The following is a 26,107-nucleotide window of genomic DNA, read 5'->3' on the forward strand; positions in this document are numbered from 1 at the left end:
TGGATTAGGTTCTCTTCTCGTTTCCCTGCGTCCCTTCCCTACGTCCCTTCATGGGTAGTATACGTAGAGAGCTGCACGATTTCCCTCGGTCGTGGTTCGATTTGTACAACTTGCCTAGATAGTAGGCAAGTGCGTATGAATTGATAAACCAGCGGACAGAAAGCTATAGATTTCCTTTTCTAGCACTGCTGTCCTTTTTCTATGCTTTTTTTAACCCCTACTTCGTCCTTTGTTTCTGAAATAGGTAATCTGAGGTACTGAGGGGACACATAGCAAGCAAGCAAACAAGCTTTACCACGAACCCCTCACTTGCTCTCCTGCTCATGAGTACGGTCAAACATGAGGCAGCCTGAAAATCCCGACGCTCGGTCTCCGGAGCATGGCGCAAATGACGATATCGAGGCGAAACCTGTTGTCACCCAGGACACGATGAGCGAGAAGCAGGATGTTGAGAAGGATGTCGAGGATGGTCGGCGCGGGAAGTCTGCTCATATCGATGCCGCCGTTGCGGCGCGCATTGCTGACAATGTCGACGATTTCATGGTAAATATGCCCTATTCCGCTTGTGAACTAGGCAAAGAGAAAGGGAAATAAGCAGACTGACTGAAAGTAATTTGGGCTGAGACTATAATTTGCAGACGCTCGTCAACGAGGCCGATGAGGCTAATGAGAGGGAACGCGGGAGTAAGTCAACCCCCATATACCTTGTATTTAATGCCTACCTACTATCTCTGGTGGCAATCTCAAGAACCGATGTGACGAACAGAAGTGATGCAAAATTGCTTCTCGATAGCTTCTTCCTGTCTTGGAGATTCGTGCTTTGCCTAGCTAACATGGAGACCATTATAGTGACGCTTCGTCATGCCCTCAAGGTTTATCCGAAAGCCATTGGCTGGTCTATGCTGCTCTCCTCTTGTTTAATCATGGAGGGCTACCAGACCGCTGTTGTTGGATCAGTGAGTAATCCCAGGTGGTATCTTGGAAGCGAAATTTCCGGTATAAGAGTCCACTTTCAAACCAGCGATCAATTAACCTTGATGCCCCCGAGAAAAGACTAATATCGCGTTTGAAATGGCAAGAGCTGATTCTGAAAATCTAGTGTAAGCTGAATGTCCTTGAATCATGAACAACGATGACCCGACAAGGAATGATGAGACTTACGTACTTATTCATTTTCTCTCGACAGACCTCGCGTACCCAGCATTCAAGGATCGATTCGGCATCGTCGCGCCAAACGGCGACCGCGTGATCCCAGCAAGCTGGCAGAACGGCATCTCTGGCGCCACGAATGTCGGCGAGATCATTGGGCTACAGGTACGAAAAACAATGCACTCAACCTCTCACTTGTTCTCATTTAGAGCCCGTTTAACACTCCTCTTCTCTTCTATGATATAGATCGCCGGCGTCGTTTCCGAGCGCTGGGGTTACCGCTGGACCATCATCAGCGCCCTGGTAGCCGTGACAGGGTTCATTTTCTTCCCGTTTTTCGCGGGGAATCTGACCGTGTTCCTCGTCGGCGAGCTCTTCCAGGGGATGGCGTGGGGCGTCTTCCAGACCATGACCACGGCGTACGCCGCTGAGGTCTGCCCCGTGCCCCTGCGACACTATCTCACTGCCTATGTCAACTTGTGCTGGATCATCGGACAGTTCATTTCGTCTGGGGTCCTTGTCGGACTTGTGTCTCGCACGGATGTCTGGGGGTAAGTAGTTTTTCTCCTTATCCACCCTTTAATCCATTGATTGATATTACGCTGGGCGTAGCTAATGCGAAATAAACGGCTTAGATATAAGATTCCTTTCGCTATACAATGGGTTTGGCCTATCCCTATCGCTATCGGGACGTATCTGGCCCCTGAGTCGCCTTGGTGGTGCATCCGGTACGGCAAGAAGGAAAGGGCAGAGCAGTCGCTTAAACGCCTTGCACGAAGCTCTGGGTTTTCCCAGCGTGAAGCTGACGCTGCTATGGCTTGTGAGTTACAATCATGTCTTACGGACTCGCTCAGCAACTGGCTATGTCGACAAGCTTGAACACACGTCGTTTACATGTACAAACTAATCAATGTAATAGTGATGATCTACACCGACGAGATGGAGAAGCAGGTCGCATCCGGAACGACATATTTAGATTGTTTCAAGGGTGTCAATCTACGCCGCACAGAAATCATTTGCATGACGTGGCTGGCGCAGACGTTGTCCGGGACGGCGCTGGGCGGTCTGTCGACGTTCTTTTACCAACAGGCTGGTATATCGGACAGTGATTCGTTTAAGTTGAGCTGGGGAAAAGACGCCATTAATTTTGTCGGCACTGTCACCAGTTGGTTTGTTCTTAACAAAGTCGGGCGGAAGACGCTTATGTTCAGCGGCATGTGTACCATATTCGTATTATTGCTGTAAGTATCATGTCTCTCATGGTGGATTACACTCAGTACCCTATATTTTCTCTTCACCGTCTCTCCACACCCAAGCACTCGCATCGCGACGACACAGCCAAGGCACATCAAACTAACCGCACCATCTTCTACAACAACAGCATAATCGGCTTCCTCGGAATCCCATCACCAACCACGACTGCAGAGGCCTGGGCAGCAGGGACCCTAGTCCTCCTGCTCAGCGCGACAGCCAACTTCTCCATCGGCCCGGTGGTATACACGATCGTATCCGAAGTCCCGTCGACGCGTCTCCGCGCCAAGAGCATCATCCTCGCACGCAACGCCTACAACGCCATCAACATCGCCTTCGTGAACGTCGTCAGCTACCGCCAGCTTAGCCCGGACGAGTGGAACTGGGGTCTCAAATCAGGCTTTTTCTGGGCCGGCATCAATGCCATTTTCACGACTTATATATTCTTTCGACTGCGTGAGCTTCCTCCCCTCTTTGAACAATTTCTCCTTCCAGACCTTTTTTTTTTTTTTTTTTTTTTCCTCCTCTTCTTCGATCCCCCCATTAGGACCTTTGTGGGGATCAGTCTTGAGAAAAAATGATGATTACTAACTGCTTGGATCGCGTTGCGGATTTCCAGCGGAGACAAAAAGCCGTACGTACGCTGAGCTCGACATTCTCTTTGAGAATAAGGTGCCCGCGCGAAAATTTGCGTCTACTAAGATCGAGACGCTCGTTGCTGGAACCGAGGGCGCGCAGAAGCAGCAAGCGGCAGATATTGTTGGCGAGTAAGACACACACTAGTGCCCGAGGCTGGTTGGGTTTAAATATGATGATTGAAGCTGGACACAGGTCTGGAGTTAGGCAGATACTGAGAAGTGATGGGGGCTCGTTCAATATCAGGGGGAATCAAGGAGATTTAGGGTGTTGACAGCTTGCAATAAGCGCTGTTCATATCTGCGAACTCATGGTAACCAAAGTATCGATATCTCTTGAAACACGCTATGCCGTATTATTGTGAGGCATACACCTAACACATTTGTGCCTTCATTGTACCGCCTCCTACTTGCAAAAGGATAATTAAATTCAACCCACTTCCAGGCGGTGATGGCACCACGCAAATAATATACACTCTTTAAAACCTATACTTGCTCTTCTTCTCTTCGCGCTTTTCTTCGTCGCGTTTCATTCTCTTCCGACTTTCATTCGCAATCATCTCGTCCAGCCCTTCTTCTCTTCCCCTCCACTGAGCGCCCACGCCCTCCTCGCGTCTTCCTTCCTCAAACCTCCGTTGCATCTCCTCTTTGCTGATACCATCGCCTAACGCTTCTGGATCGAAAGAGACATCAACGTCACCAGGCTTCTTCCGCTTCCTGCTACTATCCTCGTCTTGGCCAAGGACATGCATGCCACCGGCATTTTTCATATCGTACACACGGTCGCTGCCAAAGAAGCCCTCTGCTCTCGATTGCCTCTCCTGGAGAACGGTGTATGCTGCACGGGGGTGCATGCTCTCTTCGGTCTCATATCCACGACGCTGTTTACGGAGATCCATTTCTCCAGCGACTGACTCGGTGTGAGTACCATACTCTGTTGGTACGGTGCTTGTCATGCCGCCTGGGGTCTCCAAGCCAGTAGATGTCTGTATTCCGGTGCCGACATCTTCTTCATCCTCGTCCTCATCTTCATCCTCTTCTTCCTCTTCAGACTCCTCCTCGACCACTTGAAGCTCGCCCCACAAATTCCGTTCAATTGGCTCGCCGGACGGTGGTGCAGCTTGGTTTGGTTGCATAATACCAAAGATATCACCGCCGAATAGCGGCCTGTTGTACTCATCGACTGGAGGCTTGCCATAGCAACCCGGATTAAAGCCCCACTGTGCACCAGGTGGTATAGGGGCATTTAACCCAGGGATACGAAGGGATGGATATGAGGGCGGAGGACCGAAACGTTGCTGGTTGATAAGCCACGGTGGAGGTGCTCCTGGGGGAATACTGAGAGCTTCTTTAAGGCTATCACCTAACTCGCCGGGACGTAGATGCCGTAAGTCTGTTTCGTACTCTTTGCCCTCGTAGTACACTTCACCGAATCGTGTAAGCATAGGCTTATCTTGAAATCTGAAGAATGCATCATAGAGCTTCTGGTAGTCGATGTCAAGTTTGCCCATCTTGGGCGCGACTCGTTCCCTCTGTTTCTGTTTGAGGCTTTGCTCTGCCTGTTTCTCCAACACGGCGTCCCTCATTTCTGAAATACCAGTGTCCGCGATAAACTTGGGCAGTTTGAAGGCTGGCTTTTCAATACCCCTCTTGGATGACAGATATTCGCGCTTCAAGGACCAATGGGACGGCACGGGCACGACGTTGCGCTGGGCTTTGATTTGCACGAGTAGACGAGGATCGGACGAGGATATGTCTTGCCACTCAACGACCTCAGGTTTCTTGACCAGGGCCTTGAGCTCGGCGATAGATAGCTTGCTCATCATTTTCCTTTTCTTTTTGGAAATCTTGTTCTGTCCAGACTGATTCTCGTCGTCTTCGTCGGGTATGTTATCGTCGTCATCGTGGAATACCTCGCCTTGAATACCAGCATTGGCCTCTTTCGCGACGGCATCCTCGTCGTTATTTGATGCGCCAAACTTGGAGAAAACATCCTTGAACATCGAAAAGGCGGGATCTTCGGCATCTAGATCATACTCTTCTTCTTCTATGGGACCATCGGCGGGGAATCCGTTGGCGGCAGTAGAATCCTTTTTGAATTCGAGATCCGATGTGCCATTTGTTTGCGCAGTGTCGTTGGGGGCCTCAGACTCCTGCTCGCTCTCCTCAACCTGAGGCGTCTCGCTCGCTCCCGATGCGTCCTAGAGGGTAATGGGAGGTAAGCATAAGCGTTCAATGTAATGAGGATGGAAGTAACTTACTTCAACTTTAGCGGCCTTGTCGGCTTTCTTCTTTGCGCGCCGCTTCTGGTTCTTGGTCATCTTAGGGGCCGCCATGTTGCCGACGAGGGAGGCAAATGCGCCTCAACCAATGGATAAGTCACGCAGTGCTAGGGATGTGTGAATAGTCACAGGGTTGGAATCTGGGAGACGCGTTATGTTGATACAATGGAGACGGTGGTGGATGATCAAGTTGATGTTCCAAGATGAGGCTGGCATTCGAGTGGCCCGGGGAGCTAAAGTTCGCCGCAAGAAATAATATGGACGCCTTGCTCTGGTCAGACTCTGGTGGAGGTATCTTGCTATGCAACGCTGCGCGCGGCGCGACTTCTGCATTAATGTGGACCCTTAAATTCATAGCGTAGAATAAAGTGGAGATATGCATGTGAATCTCGTGAATCTCATTTGTGCCTCCTTCAAGGTACTTCCCCTACTAGGTACCAACGGTACATCTTGTAGCTGTTGTTGAGACGCTTAGAAGTAACTGTAGAATGAAGCAGAATGTTTCACAGAATTACAATCGCGGAAGGAAAAGACATCTCAAGCATACTATATCGATCATTCCAATTATAGGACTACTTAGGTAGAATGAGTGAAGTGCCTCTGGCCAATCCTTTGACGGCGTGCTGCAATGCTTGGCCATCTCTGCCTGATTGGCTGAATAGAGGAACACCCTTCTGTAGCGACGCTAGAATACTGGACAGAATCAGGGATAGGTGCGACACTAGGCCCAGTCAGCCCAGGCTTTCCAGGCCCTGGACCGCCGCATGCCATCAGGCCAACTGCTGCTACCAGTCAGACTACCCAAGTTTGATGATTGCGCAACCCTCGAAATCAATCCGCGTAATGTTCGAGCAACCATCGTCGATCTTGTCTCCTATTGTACACTATTGTGTCTTGTGAACCCCTACCGAGAACATCTGCTGCATCATTGTGTTGAAGGCCATTGGCAAGGCCTGCTTGTCAACCCTCCAGACAGCCAATAATAACACGGCCAACACTTGAAATCTCCCAGATCCACGCAATGACGCTATAACGCTCGGTTGTCCGAAACTCGTGCTATTGTTGGATTCTTTTTTTCTTTCTTTCTCTTCTACCTCTGTCGCTCGTTACCATATATAAATCACTGTCGATCCGTCGCTTCGTCCGACTGACCGGCAGGCAATTACCATGCCTCATTCGACTACCTCCGGCTCCTATTCCCGAGAGTCTTCCGTCCCACGATCGAATCCTAAGAGCCTGTCAGCGTTGGGAGATGTAGATGACGATACGGACTCGGGCCTCGAGAAATTCCCTGATCACATCGATGCCCCTTCTATGCGCAATTATGCCTCGCGGTCGTACAGCCCCGGCGGACTCAATGGCTATGGCATAGGTCTGAATGGTAGCGCCCGCCTCAACGGAGACCGTTGGATGCCCTCGCCAGCCAGAGGTGTAAGATGGGGTCCATTGGGCGCTTCGTCGCCTTTACCCTCTCGAGGAGGACATGGTCGACAGAAAAGTATTAGCGAGGCCTTTCGGACTATCAGGAATCGAAATGGAAGCGTCAGCCAAAATGCCCACGAGATAGCTGATGCCCTGAAAGCGCCTGTCTCTGCTAAGCTTATTGTATGTCGCACTCGCTGTTGTCTGAATTCTACCACACAAGCTCACCTCTCATCTTGTAGGCCCTATGTATCATGTGGTACATGTCTTCTGCCCTGACCAACACTTCTTCCAAGTCCATCCTAAATGCCTTCAATAAACCTGCCACACTCACGATGATACAATTCTTCCTAGTAGCATTCTACTGCATAACGTCCTCATGGCTGGCAAGCGTGTTTCCAAAGTTGCGTACGTCGATACCTGCCCTAAAAAATCCCATACGGGCTCCATCTCGGGATGTCATAAACTCTACCTTGCCTCTGGCTGTGTTTCAAGTCGGTGGTCATCTTTTCAGCTCTACGGCGACGAGTAAGATCCCCGTATCCATGGTCCATACCGTTAAGGGCCTGTCGCCACTCTTTACCGTGTTCGCCTACCGCTACTTTTTCGACATTCGATACCCGAGAGCAACATATTACTCACTCATACCCCTCACACTTGGTGTAACATTGGCCTGCTCATCAAATCACACTTTCAAGGGGGAGATAGTTGGCATCCTCCATGCTTTGGCCGCTACTATCATATTTGTCACTCAAAACATATACTCCAAGAGATTGTTTAACGAAGCCGCCAGGGCAGAGGCGCAACGCGAAGAGGCTAAATCCCGCAAATTGGACAAGTTGAACTTGCTATGTTACTCATCTGGACTTGCATTCTTGCTTACCTCTCCCATCTGGTTTTGGAGTGAAGGCGTGGGCTTGATTCGTGATTTTGTCCAGGATGGATCACTAGATCTGTCGGCCAAGCCCAACGCCTTCGACCACGGCCGCTTGGCCCTCGAATTCCTCTTCAATGGAACATTCCATTTTGGACAGAATATTCTTGCCTTTGTCCTACTATCGCTCGTGTCTCCAGTCACTTACTCGGTTGCGTCTTTAATCAAACGGGTGTGGGTCATCGTAGTGGCAATTTTATGGTTTGGAAACTCAACAACCCCAATCCAGGCGGTGGGGATTGCACTTACATTTCTTGGGCTATATCTGTACGATCGGACAAGCGATAGCAACAAGGCAGATCGTCGAGCGCAACTTCTCAGCCAGACGTCGGCTGGGAACGCCCCGCTGCTGCCACTGAACACAGTATCTGGAACATCAGTGCCAGGCGAACGAGGGCCCATCTACGACAGTCCTATGTCTATGTCCGGTGGGAAGTTGCCGCATCCCTTTGCCAATGGACATGCTTCCGCCTCCGGTACAGTCGAAGATCTTAAGAAGAGCGACGAAAATGGTAGAACCCGACAGCGAGGAAGCAGTAATGCTGCTTGGCTGGCACCTGGCACCAAACAAGAAGAAACCTGGATCACTGGAGACGGTATCAAGGCGGCCTCGTGATATTGCATCGTATCGAAATAAAGCCAGAGCGACGGCAGGAGTGTGAGGGAGGCTGGCCAGCCAGCTGTTATGTATTATGCATGGACGATTTAAATCATAGAATGTCATGATGAGTGGGAGTTAGACAATGCAGGGCAACTGGTTCTTATCACACAGTCCACTACTGGTACTTGAAGCCCCAGTGTAATTAGAAGCGGCGGGTGCTAGTCAGGACTGTACTATCTATCATTAGGCATACGGGTGCGGGAGTTTGGATCTTGGCTGTGTTTGTGCTGTCATGGCATCTTACCTGTACAACTAGCTTCTGCTTAGCACTATTGGGATATACTTTGTATAGAAGATTGGTCGGAGATGTCTATGGCGCTAGCTTGGAGTAATAACTCATTTTACATAGTTAACATTCTCTCGCAATTTGAGCGCAAAAGCGAATGGATAAAAAAAATAAAAAATAAAGCCATGAAATGTTTTTATTTTGCTCCCATTTGTGCCTTGCCCCGCGTGGCTTGTTATCTAGATATCGTGTGTAGGTATTTAAACACGATGAACCATTAACAATCTATCGGGGTTATCAGATGAATGATTACGGCATAGATTGATGCCGACAACGAGAGGTCCAATGTCCAATGTCCAGAGCTTCAGTTCAGGACAGCGAGTAATTCCCTCTATCCACATAACATTCAAGACAAGTAGCTTCCAAGGTGATAAATAGTGCCCTGAGCTGGGGAGCTTGCATTCTCATCGGGTCTAGCGAATGGGCCCTCGATACCCGAATTGGCTTGGGCGGTGCGCATGTCCGGACAGGTCGTCCTCGGCCACTGTTGAGTTCACGTGACTAAATTAGCTCGTTCCAGCAACGGGAGCCGCTGTTGCGGTTTTTCTTCGTCTACCTCTCATTTCTTCACTCTCTCTGCTCAGCAGAACCACATCACCCATCCTCACCTTCCTATCCACCACCGCAGCTCTTCATCGCTCAAGATGTTCAAGAGGTGAGTACAGCACCCCGAGTGCGCCAGAATCATGTTTTTCCGCCATCGCAGGCCCGCAATTGCCGCCAATTGAGGTGCATTGAGCTGACCCCGACTTCTTCGCTCCGAATAGCCGCATGTCCTCCTTTGCCCGCCCGGCCTTCTCGGCTGCCACGCGGCGCGTAGCAAAGCCCTCCTCCCTCAGATTCCCTCTCGGCTCGAGATTGGCGAGCACATCAGGTGTTGGTGATGGAAAGATTCACCAGGTAAGCTCTTGTTCCATCCGCCCGCCCAGAGCTCCGGAAGCTTGGCAAAGTACCCGTCAACTGACAAAGCTTTTCAACAGGTCATCGGTGCCGTCGTCGACGGTTGGTGCGCCCGTTCCAACTCGATGCGAGTGTGACACTTGAGGCATCTTTACTGACAATCTTGGACAGTCAAGTTCGACACAGCGAAGCTGCCCCCCATTCTAAACGCCCTTCAGACAGACAACCAGGGCAACAAGCTCGTCCTCGAGGTCTCGGTAGGCTTTCCCACCATAAAGCCCGCAGCGCTTATCGATTGCTAACTGAGTAACAGCAACATTTGGGTGAAAATGTCGTCCGTTGTATTGCCATGGACGGTAAGGTTCCGCTGAGATCTATGTCTGATGTAGTCGCTTATTTTTTTCTCCAGGTACTGAGGGTCTCGTCCGAGGCGCCAAGGCTACCGACACTGGCGCTCCCATCACAATTCCTGTCGGCCCTGCCACACTCGGTCGTATCATTAACGTCACTGGTGACCCGATCGACGAGCGTGGACCCATCAAGTCCGAGCACACCCTGCCCATTCACGCCGACCCTCCTGAGTTCGTAGACCAGTCTACTACTGCTGAGGTTTTGGTTACTGGTATCAAGGTCGTCGATCTTCTCGCTCCCTACGCTCGTGGTGGAAAGATTGGTCTGTTCGGTGGTGCTGGTGTCGGAAAGACTGTCTTCATTCAGGAGCTGATTAACAACATCGCCAAGGCTCACGGTGGTTACTCTGTCTTCACTGGTGTCGGTGAGCGTACTCGTGAGGGTAACGATTTGTACCACGAAATGCAGGAGACCTCCGTCATTCAGCTTGACGGCGAGTCCAAGGTCGCCCTTGTGTTCGGTCAGATGAACGAGCCCCCCGGAGCTCGTGCCCGTGTCGCCTTGACTGGTCTTACTATTGCCGAGTACTTCCGTGACCAGGAAGGCCAGGATGGTAAGCTCATTTGCCCTCGTTCTCATGTTGTCCGTCGCTAATTCAGTGCAGTGCTTCTCTTCATCGACAACATTTTCCGTTTCACACAAGCCGGTTCTGAGGTGTCTGCTCTGCTGGGTCGTATCCCCTCTGCTGTCGGTTACCAGCCTACTCTTGCCATTGATATGGGTGGTATGCAAGAGCGTATTACCACCACCAAGAAGGGTTCCATTACCTCCGTCCAGGCCGTCTACGTCCCTGCTGACGATTTGACTGACCCTGCCCCCGCTACCACCTTCGCTCACTTGGACGCCACCACTGTCTTGTCCCGTGGTATCTCCGAGTTGGGTATCTACCCCGCCGTCGATCCTCTTGACTCTAAGTCTCGTATGCTTGACCCTCGTATTGTTGGTCAGGACCACTACGAGACCGCCACCCAGGTCCAGCAAATTCTCCAGGCCTACAAGTCTCTCCAGGATATCATTGCCATTCTGGGTATGGATGAGTTGTCAGAAGCTGACAAGCTTACTGTCGAGCGTGCCCGTAAGATCCAGCGTTTCTTGAGCCAGCCTTTCACCGTTGCCCAAGTTTTCACTGGTATCGAGGGTAAGCTGGTTGACCTGAAGGATACCATCGCCTCCTTCAAGGCCATTCTGAATGGTGAGGGAGATGACCTCCCTGAGGGTGCTTTCTACATGGTTGGTGACTTGGCCTCGGCCCGGGCGAAGGGTGAGAAGATTATGGCGGATCTAGAGAAGTCATCATAATTGGCTAGACTGGGTCATGTTAAATAGAAGCTGCCTACAAGGGGGCGGCGGCCTGTGTATATCTAGAAAAGGGGAGCTATGTGGTGTGGCGTGATTTCTAGCTCAAATCAATTCCCTTTGTTGAGCTGTATACCAAGAAATGCATCCTAATTCTTAAAAATACTTTGTCCCTCTTTATCTGGTGATATCATTTGCAATGACCAAAATTCAAAGCTGATATCTTGCCGATGTCAACTCAGCCTTGTCTATTATCTATATCTGTTCAAGGTTTTCCCTATCGAATATAAATGAGATATAAATGATCACTGTATCATTACGAATAACAAATTCTAACAAGATCATAACTACAGTCAGCATAGACCTTTACCCAATATAAAATTAAGACTTGTAGAAAATGGGAGCGTAAGGTCTAAGGTAAGATTTTAAGACACGGAGGGAGGCATACGTGGTGAGTTATCTTGGATATTGGATTTTTTTAACGATATTTTATGGGGATTGTGTGGAAGATATCTAGGATTGGAGTGGCTGGCTTGTATAAGGAAATAGGAGGTGGGTTTGTATGTTTAGGGACTGGAGATGAATAGACTTGTTGCGTGTGTCGGTATTGTTTTGCTGTTGTTGGGGATTTGGCAGATGGGGCAGAGACTACTATGTATGGCTATGTTTTTATGTTTGGTTGTTTTGCGAGTAGATATAAACTGTGAAAGGTAAGTTTTACCAATCGTTTCATGGAAGGTGTATTCTGAGGGACATACTGCATGCAGCCTCGGAAGAAGAAATCATGGCGATCGGCGTTGGGGTGAAGGTAATGGTACCGGGAAGTCGACGCATATACATCGATAGCCTAGCCTAGACTGATCTTGCGGAGAGGACACAGGTCTGCGGTCAGCCTGACTATCTATCTCTTATAGATAGATGTCTGGAGTTGCAGCTATGGCTCTTGTGAAAGCAGAATATACGTGACTTGTGGAGGTTGTGCTCGGGCGGCGAAGGCTGGATGGAGTACATGTTGATGGGGTTTCTCCGTGCCTGGATGAGGCCTGTTGATATATATGTATTTACGCGGTGTCTGTGCTAAGCTCGAATAACCGTGGTGGAAAGGACGGTGTGTGTTTCATCCAGCTTCGGAATCTCAGCCTTGCTGTCTGCGAAGGATGTAATTGGCTGACCGATATTCCCGTCGTTGGTTGATTCGATAAAGGACGTTGATGAGCCATACGCATATTGGAAAAGCAGTTTATATGTTATATTACCTGTCGGCGAAGAAAAGTCCATCGAGAAGATTTGGTATGTGTGGGAAAATGTGGACGGGCGATGATGATGATGTTGACTGCTATAGATATGTATTTGTACAGCTATCTGGTGCTCCCATTGAGACTAAGGGGTAATGTAATCTCCGAATCACCTTCGGAGAGCATGTTGCTATCATTTAACACAACATAAGCTCGGCGGCCAGTATAGTAGTAATAAGGCTCTCTGTGCAGTGGAAGAAGTGAAGCTGTTCGTTCAGTGACAAGCCTACCGCCAAAGACGAAACGATTATCGCAAGCAACACTTCCGAGCACCTCTGGCATTAATTTGATATACAGAAATAAATCAAACACGCTGTGATGACAGGGGTCAAAGAATTCATCAAAATTTTTGAGAAATCCTTGGGTAATTAAGCAGGAGGGAGGAGGCAGGCCAGCAATAAAGTAATGCTGGCCACCGAGGGAATCGAACCCAGGTACCTATTGATGCAGAGTGTCATCCGCGGACTGCTAATTAACGAGTCCATTCAATGCATCGCCAGGCCGTTCCAAATTGGCCGGTAGATGAATGGCGTAAACTACTTGATATATCTTGGATCAGGTGCTGTTGAAGTATGTATGGCTGGGTGGGGCGGTGTTGAGTTCAAGCTTTCTCTAGTGTGGAACTTTGGGGTATGGAGGAGGTGGTACGTGTCTAGATAGTGGATGAAGTGATGTTGATGATGAATGTTGGGATTGTCGAAGTGCTGGGTTAGATGAGTGAAGGAGTGAGCGTGTGAGATGATCTACCTTGCGATATATCCAGTAGTATATATTCACATACCGTTGCATCTTTTGTGTTACTCAATTTCACATATGTTCTCGCTCAGCTATGAGGTACAATACATCATCTCATCAGACGCCGTGAATTCAAGCCTTATTAACAGACCACCTTTCCCATACTCCTAATCAAGTAGACAGATAAATACACAAACGAGTCAGTAAAATCAAAGCTATGGTCAACTCCTATCTCCACCATTAACTGACGTGACGAGCGCTTCGCCCCCCTTGGGCTCCGGAGCACCTTCTTGATTAGACGACGAGCTAGAACCTACTGATCCGGCGGCTTCAGTAGCACGTTGCTCTATAGACGAGTTTCCCCCGTCTTCTGCTGCTGGGTCCGCGGATAGTCCGTATGCAGCTACTGCTAACACGCCTAGGATACCGCTCAAAATACTAAAGGCCAGAGCTACCTTTCCGCGGGTTGTGAATCTTGGGGAGAGCGATGTTAGTTGTTTACGACTTTTGAAACTATAAGGGAGATTCCATCCATGTTAAACTGAGGTGGAATGGACTGGATCCCACTTACCCGTCTGGCAAACGGTTAGGGGCTCGATTCTCGCCCTTTAGATTCGTGAAATCTGCCGCGTTCCCTGCGGCATTGCCCACTGTGGCGATGTTCTGCGAGGCACAGACGTCGAGATGGTTCTGTGGGAGCGTGATGCTGCTCTGCAAGTCTAAAGGCGCTTCAACCATGGTCGCTATGAGGCCTGAGGTTACGTGCCATTCTATGTGGCAGTGGAAGAGCCAGATGCCTGTATGATACTGAGTAAGCAAATATTGTATTTTTTATGACATTCGATTTAAAAGAGTGAAAAGCAAGATGTTTGAAGCGAGTGTGACATGTAGTCTACAACGTTTACGGAGCGAATGATCTCGAACAAAAGATGAACATCCTTACCTGGGTTATCAGCGCGAAACCGCAAAACGATGTTCCCAGTAGGATACAGGACAAACGTGTCCCGGCGCATAGGGGTCGTGGGGAAATCAGCCTCGGCAACATTGACATCTTTGAAAGTGCCGGCGTCTTCCTCGGAGCGGTATAGAGCCTGGAAATGGTGTCCGTGGAGATGGAAAGGATGTCGGCCCGTGTCGAGGTTGTTGACGACGATCTGCACGATCTCGCCTCTTTCGAGAACGAAGGCGTTTGTGTAAGATCCGTAAATGCTGGGATCTGTCACCAACTCGCCGGCGGAAAGTGCCGTGTATAAGGTCTAGGTTGAAGGTTCAGCATAAAACACGTGCGAGTTTGACCTCGTTCATCTATGTCGACAACTTACTGGTACTTTAGGCGCTTTGTAGGTTATGTTATTGAAGAAAGCACTGCAAGATGCAAGGGTTAGCGGCTTGTTCAACTCTTGAAAGTACATTCACAATTCAAACAGGTAAGGATTGATAGTACGTACTAATTCGCGCCATCGTTGAGGTTATCCATGATTACGTTCAGCTCGATGGTCTTGTCGGGCTCGCCGAAGATACTCTGATTATCATACGGTATTAACGTCATGTCGTCGAAGGGGTCTAGCTCATCGACGAGAGAGGGCTCAGGAAATGGTCGAGCATCGTCATAAGCGAGCCATCCGGTCACATTATAATTCAGATCTTCCGGTAGGGTATCGAATAAGGTCTAAGAATGTTAGCATAGACGACTACAAAATGGACGGGGATATTATTCGTGACGGCATCTTACTGTGTCCATGCTCGCTATGAACGCGTAGTTGGCAGTAGTTTCATTCTTAGTCGTCAGCAGAAAGCTACATCGTTGCGCAGCAGACATGTATATCATCTCCGCCTCTGCTGGCTGGTGATATACGCCGTCGACTTCAACGATAGTCATATTATGCCCCTCGAACCAGATGTACTGTCCCGCAAAGGCTCCAATGTTGACCATACGGAATAGATAAGTCTTTCCAGGCTGGACAGCGACTTTCAGGTTTTGGGTTTCGTTGAAGAGGGCGGCTTGTGGTACTGGTTCTGCGCCGGTGGGGTTTCCTTTGGAATTAAAGGCCGGGAGCAGGACCGCCATTTGTTCATGATACCAATCCGATACGGTGAGCACAATTTCTTCATCGTATTGGTCTAGGAATGGAGATTCTGGGTCGTTGATTATCAATGGTCCTCTTAGTCCATCTGGGTATTGGCCGCCGGTGTGGGAGTGGTACCAGTATGTACCGGGTTGGTTGATCTAAGACATGTCAACAGGTTTGTTATTCACAATCAAAGCATATCAGGTAGGTCGGTGTATCTTACAGTGAAGTTGTATGTGAAGCTCGATCCTGGCGGGATTCCACATTGCGTGACTTGCGAAGGGCCATCCATGTGGGACGTACCGTTCATGAAAAGGCCGTGAAAGTGCAAAGAGGTCGATTGATTACCAAGATGGTTCGTAGCGTGAACGATGACATTGTCACCCACATTTGCCTCTATTCGCGGAATCGGCCATTCCCCGTTGATGCCTATGGTTGGCCTCTCGAATGCGCCATCTGGGTTGGCGGTCACCCAGCTGATGTTAAAGTCATATGTCACTGTCGCCGCGTGTATGGTTTGTAGAGTGACTAATGCCCATGTCAAGGCTGCAGAGAGGCTTGTATGCGACTTCATTACTGCTATAGGCGAACGCGTGCCTCGAAATCGAAATCTTTAGAGCCAATAATATAGCTATAATCAGTGCCCTTGTAAGTGAAATGTAAAGGGAAGAGATCTAGTATCTATCCGCACACTGAAACAAGTCTGAGTCCTTGGTGACTTCTAGCAAGCGATTATGCTATGCAGAGAAACGAATGGATAAAGATAATGTAGCATATTTACGTAACCTAGAGCGAGGTGGAGGTGGGCATTTCACGAGGATTGTCTTATCCATCAGATTAGATCAGAGTTGGTGTGTAGCAACACCGTTAGACTGGTGAATGGCAATATGGCTTGCCTTGTTCTGGGATCACCGCTTATCTGATCCGAGGTAGGAGTCGGAGCTGGAAAACTATTACCACCTACCCGAAGCGCATGTACTCAAGTCTCAATGGTAATAATTTCACTGTGTGGTGTGGTGTGAGACAACCAGGTCCCCCGCTCCATCTTACATTCTCTTCTATAGGCCAACCTACATAGTATTCCTACGGAGCAGAATCGAACGGTTACTGTCCTACCCGAGTGGTGTGATATCCCCGCGCCGTCAATCAGCTAGCATTCGCCAAAAACCGATCCCGGCGCCGAGGCGTTGTTGTAGAACTAAGTGCATGTAGACGCCATGTGGTGGTTGTTTGACCTTATCGTCCAACGAAACCTTAGGCGCCTTTGAACGATAAAATTCTACCTAGTCAGCAGCTAAGGAGATCTAGACGTACTTAGAAGGGGTCAAAGTTCACACTACCAAAGGTCCTGGCGTTTTAGAACGACTACCAAAGATGCCGGAAGAGAAGTGGCGTACAGTTCGGGCAGCCGGCTGAATGATGCAGTGTAGCGCCAGCAAGGATCATAGGTAGGTACTATGTAGCCCATAACAACATGATCTTAATAGCTTGCTGTGATTTTGGACCGGGGGTGTACTTCGGTATAGAATCAGTCAGCCAAACCATATCGACACGTTTGTTCATTTTCGCATTTAGGAAATGGATGTGGGTCGAAGAGGATGAAAGCACCGTGGCACCGGATAATGACATTTTAGCCAGGCCTTGCAGACGGGACAAGAAGACCAGAAAGCTTATGCATTCTTGGCTGGCGTGGGCAGCTTTGATCTGCACCCATGTCCTCGTGAGCGGTGCATCGACTAGCTTCGAGCTAGCATGCAAGACAAACACTTGCTTCTTCATGCTTCTTTTTTTTCTCTTCTCCTCTGCCCAGTACGGAATTATACGCGGAATCGTCCAGGATGAACCTACTACTGACCAATGACTTGTGAAGCCGCTATCGGCGGCAAAAATCAAGTCTAGACCATCTTGTAGGCAAGAGTGATGAGGTTGACAATGGTGGTTGGGATGCTCCACACCCTCTTGTTTTTATCTGATCGAATAGATAATCGTCGCACATTGGGTCGTATCTGTTGCGCCACAGTGCGTACACTGGCTACGGGTGGTCAGATCTCTCGGAGGGAGGGTAAATACTTCGCAGGTGTGTCTTGGATGGAGAGGGTATTACCTATTCTCGGTATTCTGTCGACGATTTCCCGACTCTACTTTCTTTCATATGTTCTTTCGTATGTGAATAGATGCAAGTGATATAATCCGCATCATAATGGCGAAAGACGTCTTCGCCGTCCCGGTATTCCTCGTCGTCTTCCGCGAGACACTTGAGACAGTCATCATCGTCTCTGTACTCCTCGCTTTTCTCAAACAAACTCTCGATGGTCCCAACCGCGATGTCGCCGTATACAAGGCTCTAGTCAGGCAGGTAAGAGCTTTCTTTCTCAGTTCCCATTATAAAAGATGTGAATCTCAAACACTAGAAGATGTACATCCCTAATTATATACTTACCCCATACGTATATCCTTACTGACTAACGAAATAAAAAGGTGTGGCTAGGAGTTGGCATAGGCTTCTTCATCTGCCTTGTCATTGCAGGCGGCATCATTGGCACCTTCTACACAGTAGGCCGCAACGCATGGGAGACCAATGAGTACAACTACGAGGGCGCCTTCGCGCTCTTCGCCTCCCTCATCATCAGCGTGATCGGAGTTGCCCTCCTCCGCGTCGGCAAGATGCAGGAGAAGTGGCGCGTCAAGCTTGCAAAGGCTCTCGAGGCCCCCGTCAATACCAGTGGATCTCGCGGCCCCGTTGGCTGGCTGAAGCGCTTCGCCGAGAAGTACGCCATGTTCTTGCTACCCTTTGTGACTGTTCTGAGAGAGGGTATCGAAGCCATTGTTTTCATCGCTGGCGTATCTTTCTCGGCGCCTGCTACTGCTGTGCCGTTGCCGGTTGTCGTCGGGCTGATTGTTGGCGGTATTGTGGGATATATCCTGTATAGGTGAGTCTAAGATCAGGAACGGTCTGGATTGCGACGTCACATATTGATATAGTCTAGGGGCGGCATCACTACTCGGCTCCAGTACTTCCTAGTTGCTTCGACCTGCTTACTATATCTAGTCGGCGCTGGTCTTTTCTCTCGCGCCATCTGGTACTTCGAGGCCCAACAATGGAATAACATTGTTGGTGGCGATGCTGCGGAATTAGGAAGCGGACCTGGATCATACGATATTGATAAAAGTGTCTGGCATGTGAACGTAAGTACTTCTATATGCTTTAAATGGCTTATTATGATTCTGACAATGTGTTTCGATTAGTGCTGTAGTCCTGAGCTTAATGGTGGCGGCGGATGGGGAATCTTCAACGCTATTCTTGGGTGGACGAATTCGGCAACGTATGGATCTGTCATCTCATACAACCTTTATTGGATTGCTGTTGTGATCTCATTGGGTGTAATGAGATACCGCGAGGTCAAAGGACACTGGCCGTTATCTCGACCCAAGTCCGTGGCGGCTAGTCACGCCAACGTTGGCGAAGACATGAGTTCTGGGCAGAAGCGAGAAGTCTCCGAATCTATCAGCCCTGCTTGATCATGTCGCCCAACGCAGACATAGTGCTCTGGGTATTGTGGGGGGTGGGGGGGACTGGGATGCCTGGATGATTGGATGGTGTTAAAAGAAAGCAAGACACAAATTCTAGAAAGTGTGGCTTCTAAATCATAGCAGAATCAATGTGGCCTCAGATATTCGACGTCATTACCCAGCCTGTGTACAATAATGCTGCTGCTAGGTGCAAGACCTGTGCAATTTTGACACTAACTTGATATATATTTCCATATTCGAAAGGCTGAAAACTATAGCAGGATCTCCTCTGATGGTCCCAATCTTAGTGAATGAAGGTAATCATAGCTGTCTATGAAGGTAGGTGACAGTCAGTGCCAAGTCTATTGTGGTTTTGAGTGTGGAGAAAGGGAATGACGGGATATGTGACGAAACTCAACAGGTAGATAACGCGTATGGCATCTTCACCGGAGATGCTGTACTCTCTGTTTACACCCGTTGCGCTTATATCAACCTGGCAGCTGATGTGAATGAAGCAGATGCCGGCATTGATGCCTCACGTTATCACTTTTCTGAGAGCGTCATACGTGTTGTGATACTTTTGTGTTTGTCTTGTTCGTACATACCCAGTCGCTTCCCGCTAGCTGCCTATGGCCACGAACCTAACTGTGCTAAAAAATCAAGATGCCCTCTTCGAATCAGACGTATTTAGGTATTTCTGTCGCTTGGGAAATACTGTATGCTTCTATAGACTTTGATTCCACTCCGCCATCGGGCGAAAGATAGGAGGGAGAAAGATGAATTAATGAAACGAGAGTAGCAACTCATCGAATGTGGCCGTTTCACAACACACTTTTCCGAAAAAGTTTGATTTGTCTGTAAGTCCACAATTGAGCTCTCTAATCCCAGCTTGGAGAGTAGTATGGAGCGCCAAATCTAACGTCCATAAGTTCTCTCCATTTAATTCTTGCCCACTCTCTAATGTCTCTCGTTGCTTGTTCACCTATGAGTCTTGACTTCAGTATTGCAAGTCATTAGTATATACGGCAAGATCGGACTTACTTTGATTGAACGGAACCCATATCCATGGGCACTGTTCCAGAACCCGATTTACCCACAGTTGTTTTTCAGCGCTATTACTCGTGTGCCTCTGCGATAGGACTCTCGAGGGGAACTGATATTCGATCCATTGAGCGAAACAAACAAAGTTATCGTTGGGCATCCAAGATCCAATCTCAAACATAGCCCTGGGACGCAGAGACATGGCAAATACGTCCATCCCGATACCAGAGTCGGCGTTACAGTCGCCATTTACTATATAGTGCAAATCGTCCTTGTCGGCGTAGGGCCATATAAAGACAGAATATTTATCGTAAACACCAGTACGGCCGATCGAAACAATGCCTAGGTACTATGGTGAGTTAGAATACAGAATCGCCCAATGGTGGAGTGGTACATGACACACAAAATCATGCGGGTCATTCAAGTAAGGAAGGCAAAGATATATCCCATAGGGTTTGATCTCGTCTGTCGGATCATACATAACGGGCGCTATAGTTCGAGACATGATGAAGCTGAAGCTGCTAGCGGCGACACTGCTTGGAATATAATGTCCGGAATCTCGGAAACATATGTTGACGTGTAGACGGGCCTTGCTTTCGTAGAGTGAGGAAGGATGATCAATGTTGCTGTAGCCTATACGATATGGCAGACAAGCTGGAGAATATAGAACTTGAGCTACCTAGGTATGTACCTGTACCGTAGCTACTTCGACACATCATCGGTCCTCATTTGCCGAGCCTGACTACCTAGGTATCATGTAAATATGTTCTTACCCAAACTTATAAGTATGAAAGAGCAGAAGGCACAGCGAATATGTCTAAGGTGAGACCAGAGTGTCATGGAAAGCGCGGTTGTTGAAGCCTACTTGAAGATGAGAATGAAAAATGTCTGGTTTTCGCTATCACAGACCTGGGGCACCTTAGATTGACTAGTATTCTTTATCCCTGTTCCTAACTCTTATATTTGCTGACAAAAGGAATCTCTTATGATGGAATAATATCAGGAAGTAGGTAGTTGGCATCCAGGTGTGACACAAGTAGATAGGAGATAAATAGATAAATGACTTTGAAATTGTCCGTGAGCTAAGGTACCTGCGGCGCTATTGGCAGTGAACAAATGCTTCTGACAAACATGACCAGTAACCAATAGGGGGCACCTAATATCCCTAATTGACCTAGCGCCGACCTCGCTCATTCCACTCACCCGCCATGACTCCAAAGCTGTTCGACGGCCTTGATGTACTTACGAAATACTACCTACCTAGGTAGTTTGAATGGCCGATGGAGAACATCTGAGAAGGTATAGTTCCCTGTTCTACTATTCAATTTTATTGTTTTCTGAGCCCTGGTTGTGATATATGATGTTAAATGGAGTGTTAGGAGAAGCTTTAACTACCCAAGTATTCACATACCTACTTCTCCGCTCTATTTCCACGTACCGCCAAGCTTGATCACGCTCTCATAAGTAAACCTCAAGCATTCAGGGGGTCACTCATCACACCGAAAGCTGATGAGGTCCTCATCTTCATTCTTCTTCAAGGTACTGCCTCACACTAGAGATAGGCCAAATGGAAGACTCGGGAGCCGGTACACCAGATGGAGGAGACACGTCCTCGTCAGAGCCCCCTCACGGTGGAGATCAGCACCCTGAGGTCGTTGTTATCTCTGAACACGGCGACGTCGTGCTAGACGTCACCTTCCAGAATTCAAAAGATACGATCCGTGCAGCCCGGAAGGCGGTACCGGTCAGGCCTACGGGTCGCACCGATCCGCAGCCGCAGCAGCCCGTGCCGAAAGCGCGGGTGCGTCTTGCCTTCCGTGTGGATCTTGCCGTGCTCAGGGGGCAGTCGAAGTACTTCGACAAGCTCCTCGGCGACGCACACTTCAAGGAAGCGAAGGATATCGCTGATGCGTTCGCGGCACTGTCGCTGAAGAAGGTGCAGCCCAGGGACGCGGACGCGAAGGACCTCCCGTGGATCTCGATCCATGATGACGACGAGGCGACGTCGTACGCCTACCGGGAGATGGTGTTCGCTGATCTCCTGCGGATTTTGCACGGGCAGGATGCGAAGACGGGCCAAGCGCAGATCACCATGTCGTTCGTGACGACGCTGGCTGTCCTCGCCGACCGCTTCGACTGCGCCGCTGCCGTGTCCAAATACGTGGCTACTGGGCTCAAATTTAAGTGGCCAGTCACGAATCGCGGTAAGCTATCCAGTGCCCGAGACGATAGTGGCGGTGCCAGTTTCAGTGGCATGAGCCGCACGAACGAGAATGTCCTGCGGCAGAAAATCCTCGTTTCCTGGCTCTTGAACCAACCCGGTAAGTTCCAGGCTGCGACAAGAGAGTTGATTATGAACGGCTCCTGTCAGTGGAGCTCCTTTGGGGAGCAAGAAGACGAATCGACCAGTGCTACTTGGTGGTACTTGCAGGACGGACTCGAGCGTACGTGGCTCAACCCTTCCCCTTTTCCCCTTTTCATAAGACATGATAGTCACTCCAGGCCGTGATATCTTTATCTTCTCTCATAGAGCAAATATCTACTTGCCCTCCACGTACAATACATATTAATCCCCTCGTAGAAGAACTCCAATACAGACGCAATAGCGTCTTGAACACCCTAGCCTCGGTACCGCGGCACTTCCTCATGCTATACACATCATCGCGCAGCGCGCGACAGTGCAAGCTAGGCTACGACTCGAGCGTGGCGTGCGACTCGTATCAGCTCGGCGAGATGTTCAAGTTCCTCGCGAACAAAGGGCTACTATTCCTTGTAGACTTTTCCCCCGGTTCCCTCGACGTCATTGCCGACACAGCGCTGCTCCCAGTAGATCACATTCTCTCTACCCTGCGGCAGTGTCCGGCTTACCAGATCGACAAAAACCATACCAATTGCGGCCTGCGTACCCGGTTGCTTCCCATCCTCGACTTCATCCAGGCTCTGCTATCTGCTAACTCCATCCCTATATCCCGGGCTGCGTGGAAGAACGGCAGGGCCGCACACGCGTGGATGCCCGCAGATGTGGATGGGAAAGCGGATGGGGTTGAAAAGCCATTTCGGTTCACGAGGGCGCTGGCGGCGGATCAGAGGTTAAGATTTGAGAACGCTATGGGTGCGGATAAGTTTGCTCGGGATGTGTTTACGGCCACAAGCTGGGACTGGACGGCTGAGGAACAGGGACAGGACCATGTATCTACGACGCCTAGATGGTCTTTTAGATGATAAGTCGAACTTGGCTAGACAAATTGCCGCTGTAGAAAATGGGAATATCATAAAACTGTATATATATATAGCAATCCAAGCTACAGGAAAGCCAATGGCGAATAAGAAGGATTAGTCAAAAAAAAATGCACAGGAAGAATATATTATTTCTTCAACAAATATGAGAAACTCCTAAATGAAACTAGCACAACATGATTAAAAATATATTAACATCTAGACAACAACGGATAATTAAAATGCCAGCCAAGGCCGCGGTCTATCCCTTAACACGCAATCCTTACCTACCCACGAAAATGGATACGAGCATTCACCAAGAAAACAAGCCCACATCACTGTCAAGCACACAGGAAGCTCATCTCAAATATGAATAGGGATTAGACCAGGCACGGCCTCTTTCCTGTATATATGCAAATCCAAGCCAGGAAATTCTATGTTCTCAAGCTCTCAAGCCAAACGATGATGAAAAAGCATGATAAGAATTCCAATGACAAAACCCCGACCAAATCAAACCAAACCCAATTTGGCTCCCGCTCCCAAAACGCCGGTTTTCGTTATTGAGGGGCAAAACGAATATGAGATGAAGAATGAACCAGATTTGTATGTAGAAGCTGGAGAAGCAACAAAAGCAAGAGGGAATTCTCAGGAACGAGGGAAGGACGATGAATAGAGTAATTCAACTCCTCAACGCCTCGAGCCTATTCCTCATCTGGTCCATCATAGCCTCCTGATCGTCCTCCTCGTCCTCCATCTCGACAGGCAGGGGCTCGCTCGCGACGGGCGCAGCAGCAGGCATCGGGCCCGCCTTCTCCATCTTGCCCTTGAGGATCTCCCCGAGGACCTTGTCGACCTCGCCGTCGGCCTCCATCTCCTCGTCCTCGAACATGGCGTCCTCGTCGACGGGGAGGTTCTCCCCGACCATCTCCTCGATGACGCCCGCCTTCAGCAGCTCGAGGCTGAGCTCGCGCATCGTCCCCGCCAGCTCGGGCAGCCGGATGAGCGTGTTCACGTCCTTCATGATCCCCACCGACGCCTTGATGCTGCCTTCGATCTTGCGCACCGCGAACGCCTCGTTCACCTGCATCTGCACGCTGCTGAGCTGCGCCTTCGAGGTGACGAGCCGCGCCGAGGTCCGCCGCGCGCGGATCAGCTCGCGCGCGAAGTCGCGGGCTTCGCGCTGGGCCTGGGCTCGTCGCGTCGCGTCGCGGGCGCCGCGCTTGTCCGCGGCGACGATGAGGTTCTTCGTCTTTATCTCGACTTGTTTGACGGCGGCGATGTCGCGGTCGAGTTTGCGGAGGTTGGAGCGGATGAGTTGGTTGCATTTGCGCATCTGGAAACGTTGTTCGTCAGTGCGATGTTCTTCTACATATTATATATATATAATTCTATTTTTTTTTCCCCTAGTCTTATTTTCCTCCCTTTATTTTTTGGGGGGTTTCTTCCCGTTCACGACGGATTGCCCGGGCATGGGTGATGGGTGGACACTTTGGCGAGTGATGGTGGGTGGCCTGCCTACCTGAGCATTGGGATCTGGTTTGACGAAGAGAGCTTTGAGGCTCTCCATGTTGGAGGACAGGTTGTGGCTACGACGGATGAGCGATGGATTGGTGTTGGCGTCGAGTTGCCAGTGGTTGCAGTACAGCAATGTATCAATAGGTTGAGTTTGTTGAGCTTCGTGGGGTTCGGCGATGGTTTGGCGATGACGTTGGCTGGGATAAGGGCCGCTATCAGTGACAGTCCCGAGGCTGGGGTTTCCGAGCATCCAAGGCTGAAGTGGGCAAGTCGGGTGCGGAGACAGGCAAATAGAGATAGGTACATAGGTATGTACAGTAGATACCTGTAGATACCTAGTGGATTCAATAACCGTTAGAATACCTAGGTAGGTATGTAGGTACTTGCTACAGTGCCTGGGCAGGGGTAGGTACCTAAGTTAGGTAGGTAGCTATGGATCTGCTATGGAGCAGGCTACCCCGCTATACTTCCTGTATCACCCAATGTGCTGCGAAGTTTTGTGTACCTCCTCAGACCTCATCAAGCTACCTTAGGTATGTACTGTGTATGTACCTACAGGCTACAGGTACCGCTGAAGTGGAATCGCACAACATCTTCCCTTGTCTCTCTGGTCAGATTCTTGAAAATATGGTTATCTGATTGTTCCATGTTCCACTGAGCCATTTGATGGATGAAGCAGGACATGAGAAGAGAAAGGCTCTGCATGTGTTGGTGTCACGGTGCTACCTTGCCAGGTATGGCGGATGACCTCCTCAGCACCTACAATACGTAGTACATACGAAGTAGGTAGGTAAAAAGGACGGGACCGATCTCAATGGTTTGTGATGCTGCAAAGTTGTGTTGATTGGAGAAGACGACATGGTCACGCAAATGCAAGATGCAAACGCATGCAGCCTGAAGTTGTGATATTGTGATGAGCGATAGGTACGTTGCCTACCTCGCCTACCTAACCTACTACTACTGCTCCTGTGAAGACGTCTCGTGCCAACCCCGCTGTCTGGATAGCGAGAGGGATGTGCGCAGATCAAGCCAAGCCGAGGTATTATATTCGGTATGTGGTGTCCTACCTGCTCAGGTACCAATATTGGAGGCGTCTCCTGGCCTGTTTTTCATAAACCTAAGGTAACCAGGCCAGCCAACTTCCTGCCCACTGCCAACTGCAATAATGGATGCCTCGTGTCTTCTTTTCTACTATAAGCCATAGTAGGGACAGCCAAGGCAACAATTCAAAGCGTTGGCTCAACCTAGAAGCGGTCAGCCAGCCGATGCAGGCACACGCCGCAACGTCCTTGCTCAGCCCTGCCGAATCGTAAAGGGTCCATAGACGTAATAATGTAATGCCTAGGCAACTTCAGGCTGTTCTTACAAGCAGGCAGTGCAATGTCTACTCTACATATGTACTTAGCTAACCCGATAGACTTAGCAAGATATACGTAATGCCTCGAGGTAGTCATTTGGGAGGGAAGAGAATGCACAGCAGAGAGAGATCAACACAGAAA

General features: G+C 49.4%; 8 protein-coding genes across 8 annotated transcripts; 5 read left to right on the top strand and 3 right to left on the bottom strand.

The window, feature by feature from the left end:
- Positions 1-339: 339 nt before the first annotated feature.
- F5B22DRAFT_647916 (general alpha-glucoside permease) lies at positions 340-3,171 on the top strand (the record flags this gene model as incomplete). The annotated part of the gene is made up of 9 exons (XM_047978949.1): positions 340-543; positions 639-684; positions 850-960; positions 1,187-1,314; positions 1,396-1,700; positions 1,785-1,969; positions 2,069-2,390; positions 2,531-2,856; positions 3,020-3,171. 9 exons carry the CDS (start codon positions 340-342, stop codon positions 3,169-3,171), a joined length of 1,779 nt encoding a protein of 592 aa, XP_047829392.1.
- A 76-nt stretch (positions 3,172-3,247) lies between these two features.
- Positions 3,248-5,691, bottom strand: F5B22DRAFT_272415 (uncharacterized protein). The gene is made up of 2 exons (XM_047970218.1): positions 5,297-5,691; positions 3,248-5,236 (listed from the first exon to the last, which is right to left on the bottom strand). Exons 1-2 carry the CDS (start codon positions 5,369-5,371, stop codon positions 3,515-3,517), a joined length of 1,797 nt encoding a protein of 598 aa, XP_047829393.1. The 5' UTR covers positions 5,372-5,691; the 3' UTR covers positions 3,248-3,514.
- A 701-nt stretch (positions 5,692-6,392) lies between these two features.
- On the top strand, positions 6,393-8,465 carry F5B22DRAFT_272482 (triose-phosphate transporter). Its single transcript, XM_047970219.1, has 2 exons — positions 6,393-6,922; positions 6,982-8,465. Exons 1-2 carry the CDS (start codon positions 6,485-6,487, stop codon positions 8,287-8,289), a joined length of 1,746 nt encoding a protein of 581 aa, XP_047829394.1. The 5' UTR covers positions 6,393-6,484; the 3' UTR covers positions 8,290-8,465.
- A 653-nt stretch (positions 8,466-9,118) lies between these two features.
- Positions 9,119-11,400, top strand: F5B22DRAFT_612287 (P-loop containing nucleoside triphosphate hydrolase protein). Its single transcript, XM_047975337.1, has 7 exons — positions 9,119-9,275; positions 9,388-9,520; positions 9,601-9,622; positions 9,692-9,777; positions 9,834-9,876; positions 9,930-10,484; positions 10,536-11,400. Exons 1-7 carry the CDS (start codon positions 9,265-9,267, stop codon positions 11,228-11,230), a joined length of 1,545 nt encoding a protein of 514 aa, XP_047829395.1. The 5' UTR covers positions 9,119-9,264; the 3' UTR covers positions 11,231-11,400.
- Positions 11,401-13,453: 2,053 nt separating this feature from the next.
- F5B22DRAFT_272569 (Cupredoxin) lies at positions 13,454-16,480 on the bottom strand. Its single transcript, XM_047970220.1, has 7 exons — positions 15,550-16,480; positions 14,990-15,484; positions 14,706-14,926; positions 14,580-14,622; positions 14,201-14,513; positions 13,829-14,054; positions 13,454-13,731 (listed from the first exon to the last, which is right to left on the bottom strand). The coding sequence occupies exons 1-7, from the start codon at positions 15,898-15,900 to the stop codon at positions 13,479-13,481; spliced, it is 1,902 nt and encodes a 633-aa protein (XP_047829396.1). The 5' UTR covers positions 15,901-16,480; the 3' UTR covers positions 13,454-13,478.
- Positions 16,481-17,110: 630 nt separating this feature from the next.
- Positions 17,111-19,151, top strand: F5B22DRAFT_612294 (iron permease FTR1/Fip1/EfeU). Its single transcript, XM_047975338.1, has 4 exons — positions 17,111-17,682; positions 17,805-18,256; positions 18,314-18,512; positions 18,573-19,151. The coding sequence occupies exons 1-4, from the start codon at positions 17,527-17,529 to the stop codon at positions 18,843-18,845; spliced, it is 1,080 nt and encodes a 359-aa protein (XP_047829397.1). The 5' UTR covers positions 17,111-17,526; the 3' UTR covers positions 18,846-19,151.
- A 1,938-nt stretch (positions 19,152-21,089) lies between these two features.
- F5B22DRAFT_612303 (uncharacterized protein) lies at positions 21,090-23,259 on the top strand. The gene is made up of 2 exons (XM_047975339.1): positions 21,090-22,321; positions 22,459-23,259. Exons 1-2 carry the CDS (start codon positions 21,445-21,447, stop codon positions 23,097-23,099), a joined length of 1,518 nt encoding a protein of 505 aa, XP_047829398.1. The 5' UTR covers positions 21,090-21,444; the 3' UTR covers positions 23,100-23,259.
- Positions 23,260-23,493: 234 nt separating this feature from the next.
- Positions 23,494-25,582, bottom strand: F5B22DRAFT_272780 (Snf7-domain-containing protein). Its single transcript, XM_047970222.1, has 3 exons — positions 25,022-25,582; positions 24,613-24,943; positions 23,494-24,426 (listed from the first exon to the last, which is right to left on the bottom strand). The coding sequence occupies exons 2-3, from the start codon at positions 24,856-24,858 to the stop codon at positions 23,773-23,775; spliced, it is 900 nt and encodes a 299-aa protein (XP_047829399.1). The 5' UTR covers positions 24,859-24,943; positions 25,022-25,582; the 3' UTR covers positions 23,494-23,772.
- Positions 25,583-26,107: the final 525 nt, after the last annotated feature.

The sequence above is a fragment of the Xylaria bambusicola genome (assembly GCF_022495145.1).
Source record: "Xylaria bambusicola strain CBS 139988 unplaced genomic scaffold F5B22scaffold_30, whole genome shotgun sequence".
Lineage (NCBI taxonomy): Eukaryota > Fungi > Ascomycota > Sordariomycetes > Xylariales > Xylariaceae > Xylaria > Xylaria bambusicola.